Raw genomic sequence first — 22,788 nt, forward strand, 5'->3', positions numbered from 1 at the left:
GTAACACAAACGTCTACATCTGCTGAGATCATTTTTATTCCAGGTAGGAGAATAAATCAATATTTAGGCTACTCTCCTTAGCCTCCTCGGGCTTATTCTCTGGTTATTAAGACAGGTAACTACCAATTTCTGCATAGCTTTTGATCCAAATGTTTAGTGTTTTCATCTCCACTGAGACAAAGTTATAAAAAGCTATTGAACTTGCAGGTTAGGAGCTGAAATTTACTTCATTTGTACTTACCTTGAATATTAACTCACCTATGATCCCAACTCCCTTACTAGCTGGGTGGGCCTAGGCAGCTCTTTAACCTTTGGATGGCTTTTGGAGAGTAGCCTAGCTTTATGAATGTTCATTAAGATAAACTAAAATAATGCATATAAAACCACCTATTAAAGTTTCTGGTGCATGTAGAATGCCCTCAGTAAATGTTAGCCATTTCCCCTCGCTGTCCTACATTTTTCTGTACCTCTTCTGTTCTTTCTAACCAGTTTCCTTAACTAAGAGACTCACTCAAGTTCTCTGCAGTAATAGCTGTGTATGTGTTATTATAAAGGATGCCCATGAACAGTGTGGGTGGCAGAGGGTATTGCACAGTAAGATGAGATGCCTTGGGAAAGGTCAGCTATGGCTGCTTCTATGTTCTAGTGTTCCAGTTGGCGTTCTTTTCAATCCACTTTTAAAAATATATATGTATTTTTATTGATTACTGAGATAGAGGGAGAGGGGAGAGATAGAAACATCAATAATGAGAGAGAATCATTGGTTGGCTGCCTCCTGCATGGCCCACACTGGGGATGGAGCCTCAACCTGGGCATGTGGCCTTGACCAGAATCAAACCCAGGACCCTTCAGTGGATAGCTGATGCTATATCCACTGAGCCAAACCAGCTAGGGACAACCCACTTAAAATTTATTTTTTGAGAGAGGGAGAGGGAGAAAAACATCGATGAGAGAAAAATCACTGATGCCTTCTGCACACCTCACACTGGAGATGGAGCCTGCAACCTGAGCATGTGCCCTGACGGGGAATGGAACCGTGACCTCCCAATTCATGGGTTGACACTCAACTGCTGAGCCACACCGGTTAGACTTTCAATCCTCTCTTGATTTCTTTTACTCGTGGTTTCAAGTTGCTCTTATTTTTGGCTTCCTCATGACTTGGCTACTCACAACTTTAATATCTCATGCAACCCTTTTGCTTCAGCCCCATTTCCTACTGGGAATTCCTTATTTCCCAACATACATTAGCAATAGAACCTGGCTGGCCTGTCTTGTCTTTAGTGCTTGGTCACTGGCCAACCTCTGAACACACGGGCCTTGGGTCTTCCCACCAGTCTCATCAGCTCTGGCTAGGGGTGAGTTTCTGTGCCCTGCAGTGTCCCAAAGTCTGTGGGTGTTGGGAGACAATTCATGCATTTCCTGTGTGTCTGGAGTCTTCTGAGAAACAGGCACTGACAGCTTTGTTTTGCCTTTTCCAAGTGTTTTTATAGGAAAGTTTTAGAAGACAGGTATGTTATCCTCCTCTACCCCCAGGGCAGAGGACGGATTTGTACCCTAACCAAGATAACAGATGTCTTGCCCTGGCAAAGGCCAGGCTGGCTTGTCCAGCAGCTCGCAGATTGGGGCTTCCTAAGCTCAAATTTGGGAGGCACTGCGGTGAAGCCGTCTAATGCAGCTCTGCACTCCCCTTCCTCGTCATGGCGTTTCACCTACATATGGATTAAACAAGCTCTCAGGGGTTCTCCAAGGCCTTTATTTTGGAGAGGAAAATGCATTATACAGCAGTGGGAAGGGGGAGACACAAGAACCCAAATGGCTGTGCAACATTTCTGCCCTCCTCACCAGATGTGGCACCTTTCTGTGCCATGTTGTTGCTAAGGTAGGCAGGGGATATCCTAAAAGCTGCATCACATAGCACTTACCGCGCTGGCTGCAACAGCCTGTTTTCACGTGGTTCACTGTTGTGAGAGTCAGGATGTGGCGAATCTGACAATCTGACAATGGCCCTTTACTGAGACAGTTTTCAGTGTTAGACCGGATCCACCAGCAGGTCACCCAAATATTTTGCACCACAGGCTACATACCCAGTAGGAATGCAATGTTTCGGAATTGTCTGTTCTATGTTCCCTTTCCTGGATGCTTAAATGTAAATGCCTTAGAGTACAGTGAATAAAGGGGAAAATTAATAAAAACATAGCACAGGAAACAAGGCGAACCACTTTTCAGTTTGCTTCTGGCCATTCTTCTCAGCCCCATCTCTGAGAAACACTTTTCAAACTTCCCTGGTTCTGAGACATCATGACCTGCTGGGGCACTGAAGCCCCTAAGAGATCAACCAATAGATGAAGCAACATAGCTATACATCTGTGGGTCTGAGGGTAGTTGCTTACGATCTCCCCTTGGGGGCTCAGCACTTATTCATTTTCCCTGCTCTGGTTGTGTCTCTCCTCAGGCTCTGTGAGCCCTGGCCAAGGGGAAACCCTTCCCATACAGTGAATCCAGTTGCTGGGGGGCGTGGGGCACATGATATGTAATAGTCTCTTCACTATAATGCACACTCCAGGAGGCCAGGGAGTTTCACTATTTTGTGCCAGAGTAGGTACTTGATAAACATTTTTTAAATGGACAGAAGCTCAGGATATGTAGTTAATTTGGTAGGTTTGATGAAAGCGTCTTTCCAGCAAATTCAGGGAGGGTGCCACACTGATGTCCTATTATTTTCATAAGCTAATTTGTATTTAATAATTTTTTAACATCTTTCAGGTGTTTGTATGTGGGTGTAGTCAAGGTGTGCACTTTTTTAAAAAAGGGTTTTTATTTTTTAGAGAGAGAGGGAGGGAGAGGGATAGAAACATCGACGAGAGAGGAACATCATCGATTGGCTGCCACCTGCACGGCCTTTACTGGGGATTGAGCCTGCAACCAAGGTACATGCCCTTGACCAGAATCGAACCTGGGACCTTTCAGTCCACAGGCTGATGCTCTATCCATTGAGCCAAACTGGCTAGGGCGAAGGTGTGCACTTGTGATTCACCATCATCCAATCTAGGCTAGAACTTGCGTTCCAGACAAGATTGGTTTTGTAAGCTCCCAATCCCTATGTTCATCTACTCTAAATGTGAATTTAAACTAAACTTAAAAATTTGACCTTCTGTAATGGTACTGAACATAGGGTACTGCAATGCTAGGGTTGACAGATCCTGGGTCTAGGTCAAGAGGAGGAATTCTTTGGTAAGGCCAAAGCTAGTCAGTATGATGTTATGTAATGAAGCCCCTTACTACAGTTGTCTGTAACACTTAACAAGAAAATGGGAATAAAAGACGAATAGAATTAGAGCATAGCTTTAAATGCCTGGAAAGCACTTAAAATAGCACTTAAGGATTGAAATCAAAAGGAAACCCTGTCAAATGTCTCTTCCTACTGATAAAACAATTTGGGGGTAAAGTCTCTCCTCTTTGGAGTGACTGCAAATGTCCCTGGCTTCTGAAGGAAGAAATCCAGCTACTTTAGCGCCTGTCTAGGTGTCTGCACTAGTGAGGTCTCACTGGTTGGATGTCATAACCTATCAGGGCACAGAGAGTCTCTGCAGAATAATTTAAGGATCCCAAATCATCAGGCAAAAGTAGTTCTCACGAGGTCTTAGTGGTGACTAAGAAACTTCATTAACCAAGCCATTAGAAATTCGGTAAGGGGTACATTACTTAAGGCAAACATGCCTCTTTATAGCAATTTAGCAAAGTAAGTAAACACTAACAAAATAGTTTTTTAAAAGAAATTTGAACATTCCTTCCACTCCCCACCCCCATTTTTAAAACTCAGACTATATCTCAAAAAACTTAATTATTAATGTTGATCAGGTAGGATGCTCCTACCTAGGAAGGTGGCATGAACCAGAAAGAACCCTCAGGCCCTGGCTTAAGAACCAGGACTCAAATTTTTATTTGTAAAGTTGGGACCACCTCAGATTCATTATGAATTATTAGCTAAAACAGAGAGCCTAACACAATGTCTAATTTTTAGCACTTCATAAATGGGAACTAATCTTATAAAAATACATTTTTCAATGACTCTTATTAAGAAGAAATACTGTGTTATAATCACAGGAAAAAAAAAAAGGAGAACTTTCTGGAGAATTTCAGTTACAGTGAATGATTATGAGGTAGTATCTTTTTAAAAAGATAAAAAAGACAAAGACCTCTCCTTTCACTTTCCACTATTAAAACTATATACTGATTATAACCAAGATGCAATAAATTGCCACATACAGGCATGTAGTCTTTTAGCAAAATTACTATTAAATTTTATTTATTACGATTTAATAAAGATCACCTGTCAAATTCTTTTAACTCCTGAGAAGGGACTAACATCGTTTTTAGGTTTTCATCTGAAATGTTTATCAAACCTAAAGGTAGTGTTAAAATCAAACAAGGATGGACGCAAACCAAAGAACAGTTATTAAAAACTTTATTCATGCACCAACCAGTGGTAATTTAGATTCGTTACTTTATAGAGAAAACAGAAGCAGAGAGGATTAAGTGACCTGTCAAGGTCATATTACTTCAAATACCACATATTTGAGAGGAAAAAAGTAAACTCTAAAAATTAGAAAAATGAACTCGACAATGATCACTTATCAAATTGTAGATCAGATTAATAAAGAGATGTCATGTGAGCAGTTGGAAAAGGAGGTGGTTTCACTAAGAATGAGGTATTTCCTGCTAACTTCATTTCCTTTCTTAATTTTAGCAGGCAAGGCTATTTCCATATACAGTGTAATCTGCCTGTCGGCCAAACATGATAAAATTTCTTAGTGTTGTTTTAGGAAAGATGAAGAAACATGAGCATAAAAGTGCCTGGGAGTTGCTTCAACAACTATATTCAAAGTACTGACTAGTGGATCAAAGTCACCTGGAGGGCAGTCTATAGTGGCATTCATCCTGTTCTGGTCAATATTTATCAATGATTTGGACACCACCACTAAATACCAAAGGCATGCTTCATCAAAATTGGACTGACACAGGCTGAGAGGAAGAATCAAGAGGTCATAAGGACCTTTATAAATTAAACTTAGTAAGGATGAATTTAGTAATTATTAGGAATGGATTTGACTTACCAGCAATGCCTGTAAAGTTCACAAGAGACAACAATGTGATATGTCTGCCAAGTAAGGTACAGTAACGAAAATAATACCAACCTAGACCAGTAATAGGAAAATCACTCTGAATTTGGCAGTAATGCTCCTGGACCCAGTTCTAGTCAGACCACAGAGGAACCATGTTTAGTTCTGAGATTATTTATATTGATACATATATATATACACACACACATATATGTGTATATATATATTTATATGTATATTATTTTTATTGATTTCAGAGAGGAAGGGGGAGGGAGAAAGAGAGAGATAAAACATCAATGAGAGAGAATCATTGATTGGCTGCCTCCTGCACGCTCCCTCATTGGGGATCAAGCCCACAACCCAGGCATGTGCCCTGACCAGGAATTGAACCTAGGACCCTTCAGTCCACAGGCCAAACTGGCTACGGCTTGAGCACCATACTATAAGAGAGGGACTGAAAGAGCCAATGCCAGGCTGGTCTGGAGTAGTTACCATGAAAGATCTGAGAAAAGTGTGAAGCCTGAAGAAAGACATGAAGAGGTGGCAATACACAAGAGACAGGACCTTTCTATGTAATTTCACATGCATGCTATTTATAAAATCATTTGGGTGACAATTCTAACAAAATCCATCCCTTATAGGGAGTGCTGAGTGACTCCAACTCTGGAAGCAGTGGCTTCAAAAATATATGACAATTATAAATGGATTTTGGCACTAGAAAGAGGTGTGCCATTGCTGTTTCTGTGACTGCATTTTTCTAGAAAATGTTTATTATATTAAGGGAGAATCAAAGTGATTACAGTTTTCTAATTTAATGCAGACATGATGGTTCTCAGTTTACCCTTCTGAAATGGGTGAGGTTTTTGAACCTTTTGGAAAGCATGAGGAACCCTCCTAAACAGTATTTGACAATACTGCCATACCTGATCTGGAGAAGCCACTGAATCGAGGTGGTGTCCATCCTGGAACTCTGAGGGTGTCTGCAGTCCTGAGTTAGTGTGGAAGTCAGGCTCTGCTGAACACACAGGACTGCTATGATGGTTGGGCAGGGGAGAGCAGGACTACTTCTTCAGAGCCCTTCCAGAAGCAAGTCCACCAGCCACTTCTACACAGCTGGGCCTTCTTAGACCACAGTTCAAGGACTACAAAATCATGTGCTTGGGAACCTGCTCCACACTTCCTTGACAGCTGTATCCTTTGCCATTAATGTTAAATCCTCCAGGGGTTACATTATAGAAGTGATACGACTGCCCAATTAAATATTAGAAATGACCACTGAGTATATCCTGTTTATTGTTTATGATTTACAGAAAATGATAAAGTGGAGTTGTAGAACAATAAACCAATCATTACATTTAGACCTGGGCTTTTGAAAAACTTGCATTCCATTTGAACAGTTCATACATATTTAACAGCTTATATATAAATCCAGATCACAAATAATCTTGAGAGTTAGTTAGCTTACAGATAAACAATTAAGTAACACAGAAGAAAACCATATGGATCTATCTTTAAATATCAGCATTTATATTACAAGAAGAAAATGTAAAAGAAAAATTATTACGTCAAGTAACTTAACATATAATAGAGAAGGAAGGGAAAAAATTTTTTTATTATTTATACTTATTTCTAATTTACCTTCATGTAGACTTAACTTTTTCAAAAGGATCCAAAATCTGATCAAACAATATTCTGGTGTCTGAACTTGTCGGCCTCAGCTTTTATCAGCTTGTTACAATGAAAATACCTAAAACCTCAATTTTCTTTTAAAAAATTTTTATAATCCAACTCTTATTTAACTTTCTTCCTTCATAACAGCTGTTTATAGGTAACAGAGAGCCAAGAATGAAGGACAGAAACAGATGGAAAGCAAAAAGTACAACAGCTATCTTAAATTCAGCTCTCAACGCTGCTGGTTGAGTTTGGAACCAAAACCGCCTAACAACTGGCAGATAACAGCTAAATCTTAACAGGCAAAGAAGAAATATTTTCTTTGGGACAACTGCTATCTAGGAGAAAAAAACCAAGCTCCCTTAATACTGCCTAAATATAACGTGTGGCTTATTAAAGAGAAATCTGTAGCAGTCAGTTTAACCAGTAACTGATCAATATTACTTAAAGGGAAAAACAACAACATAAAAAAACACTAGCCACAAATTTCTGGAAACCAAAACAGAAACAAACAAAATCGTACTAATCACAAATTTTCACAATATACACATGAGAATTAATTTTAATCTGATTTGACTCCTTGACACTAACTGATCAATGAAATATGGTGTGGAAAGATCACAGAGTAGAAAACAAGCAAAGATTAGTTTATACAACAGAGACTATGTACATCAGAAGGAAAACATGCCAGCTAATGCAACATTAAGGCCTGAATGTAAGCATTTCCAAAGTCACAGAAGCCCCAAAGAACCCCTAAGTTACAAAGTCACCACATCACATACATGCAATGTTCAGTTTGTTTTACTCATAAAAGGATACACAGTATTTGCTGTAAATACCAGACACATTTACAATATATGCAAAAATTAGAATGCAAGTGTTGTATTCCTATATATTTAAGCCTCAAATGTGACAACAGTGAAAATCCACTTATTTTTAAGAATGAAGAAAAGAGATGGAATATAAATACTCAGAGAAATTACACATATAAATGTAATTTTGCATTTGGGAAGCCACATAAATATTCCTTTTATATGTCCAAACTAAATTATAAATTTTCTACTCAAATGGATGTACACTCACTATGTGCTTTACTATTTTACTTGCTCAAATGTGGTATTCTAACAGCCATCATTCTCTGGTGTTTGATATCAAATCATATCCATAAGTTAAATATTGCATCCATGTTTATACATAATTGTCTAAGCAGAAAGCTGTGCAGTCTTCGTTGGGGGTTATGTAATTACAAAGATGGCCTTGTAGGTCAATTTCCCATAAAAAGAATAAGGAAAGCTGACTTCCTTACTTTTGTAGAAGCTTTTGAACAGAAAACTCTTTTAGAGGGTAAATCTGAGGTCAGGATCTTCTTTTCTCCTTTAAACAAAGGAAAATAAGAAAGAAGCTGTGTTACATGTTAAGTTCTGTTCACACAGTCACTAGGCAATCATATAATCTACTTCCTTTTCAGCCATGGCTTAATTTGGCTTAATTTGAAACTACTTATTTTTATTTTAGTTCCAGGTGAATAATTTTACCAAAATAAATTAGTGTAAAGAAACAAATACTGATAATGTGATATAAATAATATTTGTTCAGGAAACTTTAAAGAAATAAATTATAACATAGTAAAGTTTAGATATGTTGTAAAAAAGGTACGATCAATTTTGTCCTATACTCCATCAATTTTATGCTTTATATAAGTCAGAAGAGTTAACATAGTTTTTTTAAGGATTCAGATTTTCCTTTAGGATACAACAGAATGAGTGTTAAAAACCCTTTATGCATGTTTTCAGACTTTCTAAAATATTTCAGAACCAAAATCATCTTACAATAACTATGCCTAAATGTACCAGGGGTGTTCTGAACCTTCAAGTATCATTTTAACCAAGTAGAAAGAATTTCTATAAGGCCATCTAATTCACCAGGCGTTGAGCACACTAGATAGTTCATATGCTTTACTAACCTGACTTTAAGCATATCCAACATTAAAAAAATAATTTATCTTACCACCTAACCATTTCCAGGGGGTTACATATTTTGAAATTTTGTGATGCTCAGCCACAATTTTAGCCAGTTTGAAATCCTTTAAAAGTCCTAATTTTAAACAAAGATGGAAGACTATAGACACCTTCCTAAAAAACCACTCAGTATTATAAACCAAGAAGTTTTGATGTAGCAAAAGCAAAGGGACCAATGAAAAAGCATGCTTTAGAATTCTTTTTATTTCCAATGAAACCAAACTTTACTACTGTTGTGATTATAGTCTTCACATTTGATGCAAATAGGAGAGCTAATTATAATCACTTAGTGGCAATATTCAGACAAAACCAGTAACGCGTGCCACACAGATAATTATTTCTTCTGGAGAGAGTCAAATGATCAGCTTAACTTTTACAATTAATATCAACACCTTCAACTAAAAAAAAAACTGGATGTACTGCTTCAACATTCAGCTTGAAAATGTTAGTACTTTCTGCAAACCTATACTTAGTTTAGAAAGGTCAATATTCTCTTTCTAAACTATGGCATAGACTATATATAGCATTTTAATATATTTATATATAATTATTTGCACATCAGGTTTAGAAGGAATTTTCAGATTTACTTTATAGAATGATCTCATTCAAGTGTTAAGGTTTAAGGAGCGTCTGCAGTACTGTCATTTGAAGGTGGGGCATCGTGACCAGGCTCAGAGGAAGCAGCTGCAGATGCTTCAATAACTGCAGGTGGGAAATGACGACGGCACACAGGGCATGTTCCTGACTGGAGGGAGAAGAACAAGTTCATAGCCAATGAGAAGGCCGTAACTACCACACAAGTATCTTAAAGACAAAACAGTATCATTATCCTGAAAACAAAAAACTTAAAAACCAAATAAACGTCAAACCTACACAGTACAGAAAGGAAAATTTTTGATGCTCTTTCCTTTTATCCCAATAAGACACTAATTCCTTTAGGGTAAACTGTGTCTCTTAATCATGTTTGTATCTTTTACCATCACTCATCTTTCATTTAGTGCCTATTCATTGAGAGTCCGCTACACTCCCTGGTTGGCAATGGTGCTGCGGGAGGGAGTGAGCAAGGAGGCACAGGGCATGTCCTCACCTATACTGGTGATGATACTGATGATGATGTGGCGAGTTAGATGCTTTCTAAGTGACAAAACAAATCAACCACAGACCTGACAGGGAGGGTGGGACAGGGACAGCAGCTATACTGGGAGTACACCATTTAGGAACAAAAGATTTCAGAGATATGTCATCTGGTGTTAAGATTATTCTTTTGCAAGTCTGGTCTTTTTTCCCAAAGCAACCTCCCTGACAGAAAGCGGGTTGAAGAAATCATGCTGTTAAAGGTGACCAAGATATGTATCTTGGGAACCTTCTCCCTAGAGGAAAGGCTTCACACTAAGCTGTTTCCTGACAGGAAAGAAACTACAGAGATTATTGCCTTGAGTTATAGCCAAGTCAATGACAAGTCATGACTATACAACAATATGTTTACAATTCAAGAATTTAATCCTGCCAACATTTTGTTGGGCACCTGCCATACAGATTGGGGTCTTAACAGCAACATTTTAGAGTCAGATAGATGTGTGTGGTTTCTACACAAGCACATACTAGCTGTGTAACCTTGTACAAGTAACAATCATTGGAAAATGAGAATAAAGATACCAATGCAGAGTGGGAAAAAGTAGGGTTACAGTTGTTTGTATGGAAAATAATATAATAATTAATAAATAATAATACAAGAATAAACTCTGTTACATGCTCACAATTATAGACCCATTTTTGCCCCATCTTGTATGTCCCAGAGTTAATGTGAGGAATAAATGGGAAAATACACATGAATCATCTAGCACAGCGGTTCTCAACCTGTGGGTCGCTACCCCTTTGGGGGTCGAAAGACCCTTTTACAAGGGTCACCTAAGACCATCGGAAAACACATATACAATTACATATTGTTTTTGTGATTAATCACTATGCTTTAATTATGCTCAATTTGTAACCATGAAATTGGGGGTCACCACAACATGAGGAACTGTATTAAAGGGTCGCGGCATTAGGAAGGTTGAGAACCACTGATTTAGCAGTTCCTGACACACAAAACACTAAATCCTTATTAAGGCTTTGGTACTATTGTAGATGTTTAAAGAATGGGGATATTAAGAACAGAAAAGGTGAAATTTAAGCAGGACCATCTAATCTTGCAGGTGTAGAGGAAGACCACACCAGGCTAAGCAAATATGAGAGAAGTTACAGAAGTAAATCTGCAGACATAGGCTGGGAGCAAGATCACAGAAGGCCTTAAAAGCCAAGACAGAAACTTCAGAATTTATAAAAGAATGGTGACATTTTCTGCATTGGATATTAAAAGTGTTAAGTAGAGTTTTGACTTTTAAGGGGAGCAACAGCAAGAAAAGAGAAGGGAGAGAGGAAGAGGAGGGGAGGAAGAAAGGAAGGGGAAAAAGAAGGGAGCAGTTATAGGAAAGAGAGAGTTATTTCCATAATTAAGCAGCTGGGAAAGTGATTTGGGACTTTCCACTAAACTGCATGTAAAAATACTTTATGCAAAAATAGAGTTAACAGAGATTTAAGTAAAACTCTATTTTTCTTTAAGTATATAATTCAAATATACTTAAAATGTTGGGATAAATATTTTAGGGTAATATATGAAAGTTTGAATATAAGATAGTTGGTAGTTTATTAAACATTTCTCATATAAGAGACACTGATACATATTATCAGAATATCGCTATATTGTTACATTACTCTGAGTAGTGCCAAAAGCTTCTTTGCTTGAGGTATTTCTAAAAACACCTAATTTCTGGGATATGATTAAATATGTTAAGTAGTTCAGGTTGTCTACACTGTTTTTTAGACAATGTCAGTAAAGTAAAATAGTTTGATATTATCATTAATCTGTAGTCATTAAAAGGTAACTGACTTTAATTAAAATGAATTAAACTGAACTCAAAAGTACTACAAGTAAGTAGCGAAATAAATAGGATTAAAAGACATTACTGTCATCCTTAAGTTGTAGGAGAAAACTACTAAAATATTAACTTAAAGGAAGTAAATCTAAAACTTACCTTCTGCAGCCAAATTGAGACGCAAGGTTTGTGAAAAAAATGGTGGCAGGGTAACTCTGTTGCTATATCATCTTTGATATACTCACTACAACAGATTGGACAGCACTGCTCCTGACCAATAGCTAAAAACAACAAGTAATTAGATATATTAATCCAATAAAGTTCAATTTTAATAAAACTGAAAATCAACATATGAACTCATAGATGTTGCCTGTGAAAGACAAATGAACCAGACTTTGATCAATAAATTGTCAAACATGTTTCTAATACATGACAATTTGAAATTTAATTAACATTGCTTTTGTAGAAAGTTGACTAGGGAACATTTGTCCCAACCTATCACTTAATAATTAAAAATATTCTTCCACTAGGTAAAAGTTTTTCAGAATCTGGTTTCATAGAAAATTTAGTAAGAGTTTATAATAGTACTTTATCTTCTAGGTGCATATAATTATATACTTAAACATGCAATGTGTCATTCAGCATTAGAGATCAACTTTGCCCTTCTTACCAGTGTGATCCTCAAGAACAAGTGTCTCTGGAAGACCATCAATGCTCTCCTTACTGGCTGGTGGATTGGCTACCTCAACATCTACTGCAAGAGACTCTAAATGTGCCAGGGCAGTCTGAAAATAAAAGTCACAGTTCTTTGTTAGGAAACACTTTAAAGCAGTAACAGAAAACTATTTTTAAGGTATCTTCCAAACTTATATCCACCATTAGTCTCTTCTGTTAGTTTAGTTTGCTTCAGTCCCTTGCCCTTTTGCCTCCTTTCAAAAGGAACCACCATCACCACCATCAAACAAACATCAAAAACATACCAAAAAATAAAGCCCTACTTTTCATAAATATAACAAAAATCTATTTTGTTTCAATAACCATCTACTTGTCCACCCTATTTATATTTTCAGAAGAGTGGCTACCTCATCCAACTTATGAGTTTCTTATGGGATCAGTACTATAAAGAATGCAAACATTTTGAACAGGTTCAACTCATGAAAGATAAAATGTAGCCATGGTTAATAGATGTTCAAGGTATGCAACCAAATAATGCATTCCTGAATAGCAATATCTACTACTATCTTAGAGTCAGTACACCCACATTACTAGCTCACTAGTATTTAGTATTACTAAGTTATCTGGGTTATGAACTTTATTTAGGGGTACAGAATTTTATATAATGTTACTATTCTAACAAGGAAGGAAAGAACACTAGATATTTGATCATCTAATACAAGACGCTATCATCCTTTTGTGAACTGATTCACTTTCCTGGCTACAATTAGATTAGAACTTCAGTAGGACTTATATACACAAGTCCAAAAAGGTGGAGACAACCCAAGTATCTATGAATAGATAAACAAATGTGCTAGGTAAAGGTAAGTATATAGTCAAATTCAGAATACTCTGATACTGTAATATGATGGTGTATTAACCAATTTAGGCAAGTATAAAGGTTAAAGAACAACAGTATTAAAATAACTATTATTTAACAACAATTTGTTAAAAAAGACACAACATAAAAATAGGCAATTTGGGAATTCAAATGTGTGCAGAAAGGTATATATGGAACCCAAGTAGTGAAAGAGATGACTGTTTTAGTTATCCATGATTGCTGCTCAGATCCAAATTCTCTATTTTTGTCAGCTCTGTGAAAATGGATTTGGGCCATTTAAAGATTTTCTCTTCTGACATCGGTTATGTTGTTAAGCTTGTTCACAGAGGACACTAAGGAGGCCCTGTAAGAGGAAAAGGACTTTGCTTCTGATCCCAGTGTGCCACTTGGCAGGCTTCTGTGGCAGGTGTGGCTTTCTCTAGCACCAGACTCCTGCAATATGCACAGCTTCTCAATGTCTAGCTCTGGAAATGCATGCAGCAGAAGCACCAAGTGGCAGGTAGATTCCTCAGCATCCCCTTGGATAGTTTGATAGCAGAGTGCTTCCAGTCAGACATCTCCCTGTGAATATAGCTTTCCCTAGCACCCTATAGGGCTGATTTCAAGCCAGCAGAGCACCAGTGACTTCTCTGCCACTCATTAAGCCACGGCTATGCCATTTTCATCAAGATCTGAATCCCAGCCCTGGAGTAGGAGTGGTGAGCCTTCCTTAGGTGACCTTTGCTCTACAGGTGGTGACTGCTCCTTATACATGGTTTTTCTATATTCTTTAGAATTATCTTTATTCCTTACTAAGCAATCCCTTGTTACTCTAATCCCATTATAGTTACTAGAGGCACGGTGCATGAAATTTGTGCGGGGGGGGGGGGGAGGCTCTCAGCCCAGCCTGCCCCCTCTCGCAATCCGGGACCCCTCGGGGGATGTCCAACTGCTGGTTTAGGCCCGATTCATGCGGGATTGGGCCTAAATCGCAGGCAGTCAGACATCCCTCTCGCAATCTGGGACCACTGGCTTCTAACCACTTGCCTTCCTACCTGCATAATCACCCCTAACCACTCATCTGCCTGCCTGATTGCCCCTAACCACTCTGCCTGTCTGCCTGATCACCCATAACCTCTTGCCTACCTGCCTGATTGCCTCTTATGTACTTCCCAAGATAGACTCTGCAAGAATTCATCTGTGTTATACACAAACAAAAAGCAGAAATACTATTTTTAATAAGTCCCATTTTTTTTTGGGGGGGGGGTTATTCCAGGTTAACTGTATTTTCATAACATGTTTGTCTTAATGGATTCATTATTCTTTTCTAATGATTATCTACACATTTGCAGTGCTAATAAATACATGGAATTTCATATATATAGAAATAATTTATTGCCTTGATACTGACAAATATTTAAGGTGATCTGGGATCACTTATAAGCAACAAGAACAAGAGAAACCATTTTATAGCCACTACTATGAAAATCTATAAAGATGTAAAAATTTACATCTGAGGAAGTACAAAATATTTTCAAAAGTTAGAAAGACAACTAAACAGCTTAAACAGCCCAACTGGAATATATCTAGGATTAAAGTAATGCATTCCTTTGTCAGCACAAAATTTAGTTTCTAAAGAATAAAACAGGATTTAGTTTTTAAAGAATGGAGATTTATATAACAAATGATTTAATAATGACCAGATATGCAAGATAAGTACCAGATGGTTGACTACTAATTTGAATATATCCGTTTACTGAGAACCTACTCACTGTACCAGGTTTTTGCTAAGTGTTTAAACACAATTTCACAATAACCCATGAAGTAAATTTTTTATTCTCATTTTATAGAGGCCTAGGAGCTTAAAAAAGTTAACTCTCTAAGGTCACATAGCCTAAAAGAATCTATCTCAAAAACCATGCTCTTAACCCAGCCGTAGGCGGGCCGGATCCGGCCTGTTTGAAATGAATAAAACTATTGAAAAAAAAGACCGTACCGTTTTATGTAATGATGTTTACTTTGAATTTATATTAGTTCACACAAACACTCCATCCATGCTTTTGTTCTGGCCCTCTGGTCCAGTTTAAGAACTCATTGTGGCCCTCCAGTCAAAAAGTTTGCCCACCCTGACCTCATGTTTAGCTTCCTAAGGCTTTCACCTCAGTATATGCGAGGTGCTCTGTTAAGTATGTAAAGACTTTTCAAGGGGCCCAAGGGTAAGTGGGTCTCAAAGAGACTCAATTTCAATGAACTTTCTTATGTAATTTTTCCTCAAACTGATCTGCCTAATGATGCATCTGCAGTTAAAGAAACATGCTGCCATGTTCTTACATTCCTCTTTCTACTAACCATCCCTCACTTTATAAATAAAAACATACTTCTTACCCATCCAAAGAAGCAATTTGAAATACTTGGGTCAAACTGAATTCTACAGAGTGAATAACAAATCTCTGTAGATGGCTTCCAATCCTCTGCTTTCAAAAAAACTGAAAGAGGATCTAAACAACTTGCCAAGTTGATGTAATTTTAGCAAGACTTGAGTGAAAAGGCTATGATAAATTCCTTCTATCCCTATCAACTTACATGAACAAGGTCTCTCAAGCTTATATTCATAAAGATGGAAAAAAACAAGAAAGAAAATTGATTCTCAACTATGTCTCATTGTAGGAATAAATAAAACTCACTGATAAGGTAACTAGGGAGAAAAAGCCTCCATTTCATTAAGAGATGCATTTTACCAGAAAAATTTTACTTTATGTTTAAATAATTATTTATCAAAACTATTATATGCAATATAAAGATAACACATCATAGACTTGTACACTTGAAATCTATATGTTTATTAACCAATAAATTTAATTAAAAAATAAATTTTAAGTGAATATTTGTTTTTCATCACCACTCCTAACAATTTTAACTCAACTTACTTTACTTTTTACATTTAAATTCTTAAACATATTTTTTTTTTAATATATTTTATTGATTTTTTACAGAGAGGAAGGGAGAGAGATAGAGAGTTAGAAACATCGATGGGAGAGAAACATCGATCAGCCGCCTCCTGCACATCTCCTACTGGGGATGTGCCCGCAACCCAGGTACATGCCCTTGACCGGAATCGAACCTGGGACCTTTCAGTCCGCAGGCCGATGCTCTATCCACTGAGCCAAACCGGTTTCGGCCTTAAACATATTTTTAGTGCAAAGAGATATCATAGGATAAACAACATTACTTAGAATTTAGGCTATAAATTTTTATATGTCAATATAATGGCAGGGATACTTTATCCCAAAAAATTTGGGAGCAAGTAATAAGCTTCAAACCTTAACTATTTTGCCCTATTCGCATTCAAATTTGAGACACAGTTATGAAGCAAATGTTCATTGACACTATTTTCTTAACAACCATTACCTGAAAAGAAAGATCAGTCTACTACTGAAAAATAACAGAAATAAAAACAAAGAGTTAGGGCTGCATGAGAAAAAACAAAAAAACAAAAGCACAGTTTGTCTATTATTTGTTTTAGTTTCACTTAAAGAATGTTAGTGTTAAATCTAAAAGAAAAAATAATAAATTACATTTTAGCTTCATTTTTCAAAATGATTAAATAAAAAGACAGAAGGCAAGACAAAAAACTTAGAAATCAAGTATGCTATTTATTAAAATGTGTATGCATTAAGCAAAAGATATTATTTAGAATCTGTATGAACAAAAAAAGGAAAGTGATTTGTAATATATTCTTAGAGATTTTCAATTTCATTTCACAAATATACCTGTGCATGTGTGTATAAAATTTTCAAATTCACAGACCCATATAATTTAATAGAGGAAAGTGTATACAGTGGGACCTTGACTTACGATTTTAATTCGTTCTGAGACCGAGCTCGTTAAGGAGCTCATTAACTCAAATTACTCTATCAACTCAATGCAAAAAATCGGCCGAGAGACGGCTGGTATCTCAAAAAACTCTTTAGTCGGGACACTCATAAGTCGAGGCCCCACTGTATTATAAATGTAAGCAAAACATTTTCCATTCTGTAGTAAAAATTTTAGGAAAATTGGCAGGATGTCTGGTGTAATTTATATACACACACTGGTAGCAATCAGTAATCAGTAATTGTTATTAAATTGATAAGGAACTTATTCACCTTTTCTTAAGAGCAGTTAAAAATATTTTACTTTTTCTTACTGTGCACCCCACCAACATACATGGGCATCAGAGTCATTAAAATACCTCCATAGCCTGGGCTAAGCGTTCTTCTAGTGCCATATAGGTGAGGAACTGAGGATCCACATAAGAAATAGCTTCAGCAACTCCTAATCCATCCGCAAAGCCATCAAACAAACTGGAAAAAAAATACAACCATGATTTGGGAAATCTTTATGGTGAAGACATAATTACATTAACACTAGAAGCCCGATGCAAGAAATTTGTGCAAAGGTAGGCCTTCCTTCTATAGAGTGGAGCATCATAAAGGAACTGTAAAAAATTATTTTTACAGCCCAGCCAGTGTGGCTCAGTGGTTGAGTGTCAACCTATGAACCAGGAGGTCACAGTTTGATTCCCGGGCAGGACACCTGCCTGGGTTACGGGCTCAATCCCCAGTGTGAGGCATGCAGGAGGCAGCCAATCAATGATTGTCATTCATCATTGATGTTTCTATCTCTCTCTCCCTCTGTCTTCCTTTCTGAAATCAATAAAAAGATATGTAAAAAAATTATTTTTACAAAATTTTCAAAATGTGCAATAGATAAAAATGAAACCAAAATTGCCTCCTGACATACACAGATGATCTAAATCAGTGGTTGCCAACCTTTCGGACCTCACAGACCACCAATGGTCCGTGGATCATCGGCTGGCAACCGCTGATCTAAATAGATAATTCTGTCATCTGCTGAGTTCTTTGAGGAATGCATGACTTTGCACATGGAGAGATAAGACACCAGAATAAATGAGTTCAGTAAGAGGGCAGACAGAAGAAGGTCAGCAAGGCTAGTACTAGGAGAAGTCACTGATTTTCCATAATGTTTGGGAAGCCAGAAAATGGGCTCTGGAGAAAGGGAATGTTTAAGATAGAAATACAGATTGTTTTTGTGGCTGTGATAAAATTCCACTTGTACTTCCACAAAATGGTCAATAGAAATCTGCTCTGCACATATAATTCTCCACCTCCCCACCACCCCATGGAAGTGAGAACAGAAACTGTAAATTTAAAAGTTGGAAATCTCAAACCATGAGTGTATAATTCACTGGGATAAATAAGGTGAACTTCAAGAGAGCTAAATGTCAAAGATGGAAGAGGTCATTGACTGGAATAAGTAGGAAGGTGTCCCTGTAGGAAGTAACCTCTGAAATGAGCTTTGAAGAAGATGGGGAAATAAGAATACTTTTTAGCTATCAGAGATTCAGTTTTCATAATTTAAAATCATGAACAAATTCTACTCAATGAAAAATTAAGCATGGTGATAACACTGCTACCTACCTCCAGTCCACATCTAAATCTTCACTCACACTGGAGTCATCCTCAAGGTTATTGTTACCATCCAACATGAAAGCCTCTGGCTGTGCAAATTCATTAGCTTGCTCATTTCCCTCATCACTGCTGCTTTCATTGACTTCATTGTACTGCAACCAAGGAATTTCTCCCTCTTCCAAGGATGTCTGTTCCCTAATAGAAACATTTTAAGAGAGAATATATATTATTTTAAAACACATCATACAATTGTCCTTTAAAGAGTTCTATTTAGTGCAAGCAGATTCTTTATCCTTTGGGTCCTAAACTCTTGGTACTTATGATTTTTAAAAATCTGTTTTCTTTAAATGTAAAATTATTTAAAAATGAAGTAAATTTGCTATAGAGTCACATATATATAGAAATAAGCTCCTAATTACATAAGAACCTATTTATTTGATATACAAATTATCTAATCTCCTATATTTCCTCTTTTTTGTAGGAGGAAAAAAAATTAAAAAATTCACCGTAGATCATTTAAATTCTTAAACACTACTCTTGAATAGTTTCCTTCAGTTAAAATAAAATCCAAATTCCTCCATCTGACCTACAAATCCCTACATAAAACATGCTTTCTCCTTGGCCCTCTTCTCCAACTATTACCTCTCACTACTCTTCCCTCCATTCACTACATTCCTATAATCACTCTACGCTGGGAAGAGATGGAGATCATTTCCACCCTGGGGTCAATTCTTCTATGTGAAAAATTACAGTGGGACCTTGACTTACGAGTGTCCCAACTAACGAGTTTTTTGAGATACCAGCTGTCTCTCGGCCGATTTTTTGCAGTGAGTTGATAGAGTAATTTGAGTTAATGAGCTCCTTAACGAGCTCGGTCTCAGAACGAATTAAACTCCTAAGTCAAGGCCCCACTGTATTTCACCAGATTTTTGAGCACAGCTACTCACTCCTTGACATTCAGGTCAGAGTAATATTACCTTCTCAAAGAGGAAACTCTCCAGTCACTGGCTACCAGGTTACTCGGCCTTTTTTAATTATAGACTTTACTCTTATCATTTTCTTATTTGTCAATATTTCTCCCACTAAAAAATAAGCTCAGACAGACAAATAAATAGTACAAAGAACATAAGGAAGAGAAGCAGTACAGAACAGCATGAAAAGGCCTATTCAATACATGATATTGGGACAACTGAGTATCGAACTGGAGAGAGGAAGGTTAAATCTCAAGTTATTATTTACTCTTAAATAAATTCCAGATATACTTTTAAAAAATGCATGTGCACTCCCACCACCTCTAAAACAATAAAAGTACTAAAAGAATCATGAGGAAAATTTTTACAAAAAAAAAATCTGGCATTCTAAGCATGATTCAAAACCTTGAAGCCACAGAATGTTAAATTTCACGACATGCACGTCAAACACTCATGGAAAAGTCAGGACACCAAAAATATGGACACAAAGATCAAATTGAGAAAAATTAATTATAATACATAAGAAACAAAAGGCATGTCACAGCTGCAATAAACTAAAATAAAGGTACTTTATGAATTTATAAATAATATCATTATACTGGTATGATTTTCTTATTCATTTTACTTAACAGAAAAATACCTTTTAGTATATCAAAAGGATCATAGTATTGCCAGGGCTGAATTTTAGTTTGGTTAAGTTTTAAGATAAGAAATAATGTTATACAAAAATTTATATATTTCAACTTTAAGAGCAGTTATAATTAGAATTCTATTCATTTTAATATGCAAATTTAACTTTGGGGGTAAAAACATCTATGAAAGGGATATAAACAATGTCTGCTTATGAAAATCAACACATTTTAAATACATAGAAAACAGTATCTCTTTATATACCTAAACTCGTAAATGTTTCTTTAATTTCAGTTCCTAAACTATACTTCAGAATAACAGGCTTGTAAGATTTAGTATCTAGTACAGCCAGTCTAGTAAAATCAGAGAAATTAGCAGGACAATATACTTTCCTCAAATATATAAAGACTAGAGGCCCAGTGCACAAAACTCGTGCATGGGTAGGGTCCCTTGTGGCTTGTGGCTACTGGCTGCTGGCCGCTGGTCGGGGCCTTCCTTCATTGCACACTGCCCCCTGATGGTCAGTGCACATCATAGTGAGCGATCAAACTCCTGAGGGGACACTCTGCATATTAGGTTTTTATATATATAGATAGTGAATATTTTCCTTCTGTGCATAATTAGGTCTAATGAAAAATTTAACCCCAAATAGGTTTAAAATATAAAATCAAACTAAAAATTCCTAAGCAACAGATCTTTATGCACACCTTTATGGAAGCACTCACCACACTGTATTGTAACTTTTGTGGTGACTCGCTTGTCTCCTCCTAGACTGTTTTTTCAAGGGCATATACAGTGTTGTTTCTCATCACTGTATCTTCACAAGTGCTTGGTACATAATAGATACTCTATCTTTGTATTGCAAATGTAATAAATCCTTAAAAAACAACATAGTAAGCCTGGAATAAACCTTGAAATTTCTGTTATTTCTAATGTATTCCTACAAAAAATACCTTTCTTTCCTATTATACAGATATCAAAATTACCTAGCTACTCTGTACTTCAGACATCTATATATATAAAAGGCTAATATGCAAAATGTCCCAACGGGAGTTCGACAGGGAGTTTGATCGCTCACTATGACATGTGCTGGCCACCAGCATGCGGCGTGGAATGAAGGGAGGCCCTGGCTGGCAGCTGGAAGGCCCCAATCACCAGCCAAGCCTAGGGACCCTACCCATGCATGAATTTTGTGCACTGGGCCTCTAGTATAATTAATATAAAACTTAAAATATATTGGTGAAAATTATTTAGTTTAAGAAATTTTAATGTATGGGTTTTTTAATTCAAAGAAGAAAACTAAAATAATAAGTCATCATAATGAGTCTAAATAACTTATAACATGTCATTAATACTCCTACTATATAACCAATTCCTGGCTACGTATTTTGCTTAAACATTTCATTCTGTCTTTAATAATTCATCATAGCACAGTTATAGAAATAGAAAATAAGTGGTATGGCATATGCTTTCAACATGTTATACAAAGTTTATATAAATTCCTACCATTTCACATAAATTTTCGCAGGCTTCAAGAGTGGCAATGTGCTGGATCAAAGTTATCTTGATAGTATAACAAAAGGAATTTTGCTCTTAAAAAAAAAAGAAGATTCTGAACAATGGGGTCAAAGTATCTTTCATTTTGTGTAGCTAACAACAGAAACTAGTATCTCCATGGGACTATACGCATACAATGTAAGTTTTAAATGCTTCAAAAACCTTGAAAATATTTAGGACAATGTCTCAATCTTCTTTCTCTCCACATATGCATTCATACATACACACACCCTAGCTAACATATTCACAAAAATTTAGAGCTTTAATGGTCTTTCTTCATTCTGGCAACTCAAAAATCAACAAAATGCCATTATAATATTATGCAGTAATATATCAGACTTTAAAAAAGACGTTATCTAATCATGTCTCCAAATGGTTCTTTCTTTAAAAAAGCAATTCCATATTTGGAAGATAGGAAGTCTATATCTACCACTACCACCACCAGAGTCACAGGCATTTCAACGAGGAAGGGACATTGCCAACTTGTCCTTCCCTTCTGAGGATTTTTCAGCACAGCTTAGAGAAAATGAATGCCACTACCATGCCCGAAAGCTGAAAATACCTCATCATGTATCCCCACCACCTAATCCCAGTGAAAATCTTAGAAGACCACCAGCATCGTCTATTCTCCTGATTACAGACTGTTACCCCAAATCTTCAGACAGACTGTTGCTCCTTCCCAGAAAAGGATTAAAGATCCCTACTCCTCAATAGAAACTAAAATTGATAATTCTATGAAGAGAAATATTAAACTTATCAAAATGTACCAATAAGCTAATATTGAATATTTTAAAGAAATTTTCATTATTGAGTTTTAAATTTGCTATTCTATAATCATGTATCATAGAATTTTCTGAGAAATTAAAATGAAAGGCAGAAAAATCAAATTAAACTGAAAACA

The 22,788-nt window shown here is 36.6% G+C and overlaps 1 protein-coding gene across 2 annotated transcripts in view; it reads right to left on the reverse strand.

Annotated features, from left to right (window-relative positions):
- Nucleotides 1–6,389: 6,389 nt before the first annotated feature.
- Nucleotides 6,390–22,788, reverse strand: part of PJA2 (praja ring finger ubiquitin ligase 2) — a 61,525-nt gene continuing 45,126 nt past the window's right edge. For both annotated transcript variants that reach the window (XM_006754265.2, XM_015568432.1), the window contains 6 exons: nucleotides 18,739–18,924; nucleotides 17,490–17,601; nucleotides 12,395–12,509; nucleotides 11,884–12,005; nucleotides 9,397–9,554; nucleotides 6,390–8,165 (listed from right to left, as the gene is read on the reverse strand). In XM_006754265.2, coding sequence (XP_006754328.1) covers nucleotides 9,429–9,554; nucleotides 11,884–12,005; nucleotides 12,395–12,509; nucleotides 17,490–17,601; nucleotides 18,739–18,924 — 661 coding nt within the window. In that variant the 3' untranslated portion in view covers nucleotides 6,390–8,165; nucleotides 9,397–9,428. The remainder of the gene's footprint in view (nucleotides 8,166–9,396; nucleotides 9,555–11,883; nucleotides 12,006–12,394; nucleotides 12,510–17,489; nucleotides 17,602–18,738; nucleotides 18,925–22,788) is intronic.

The sequence above is a fragment of the Myotis davidii genome, unplaced genomic scaffold (genome assembly GCF_000327345.1).
Source record: "Myotis davidii unplaced genomic scaffold, ASM32734v1 scaffold812, whole genome shotgun sequence".
Classification (NCBI taxonomy): Eukaryota; Metazoa; Chordata; class Mammalia; order Chiroptera; family Vespertilionidae; genus Myotis; species Myotis davidii.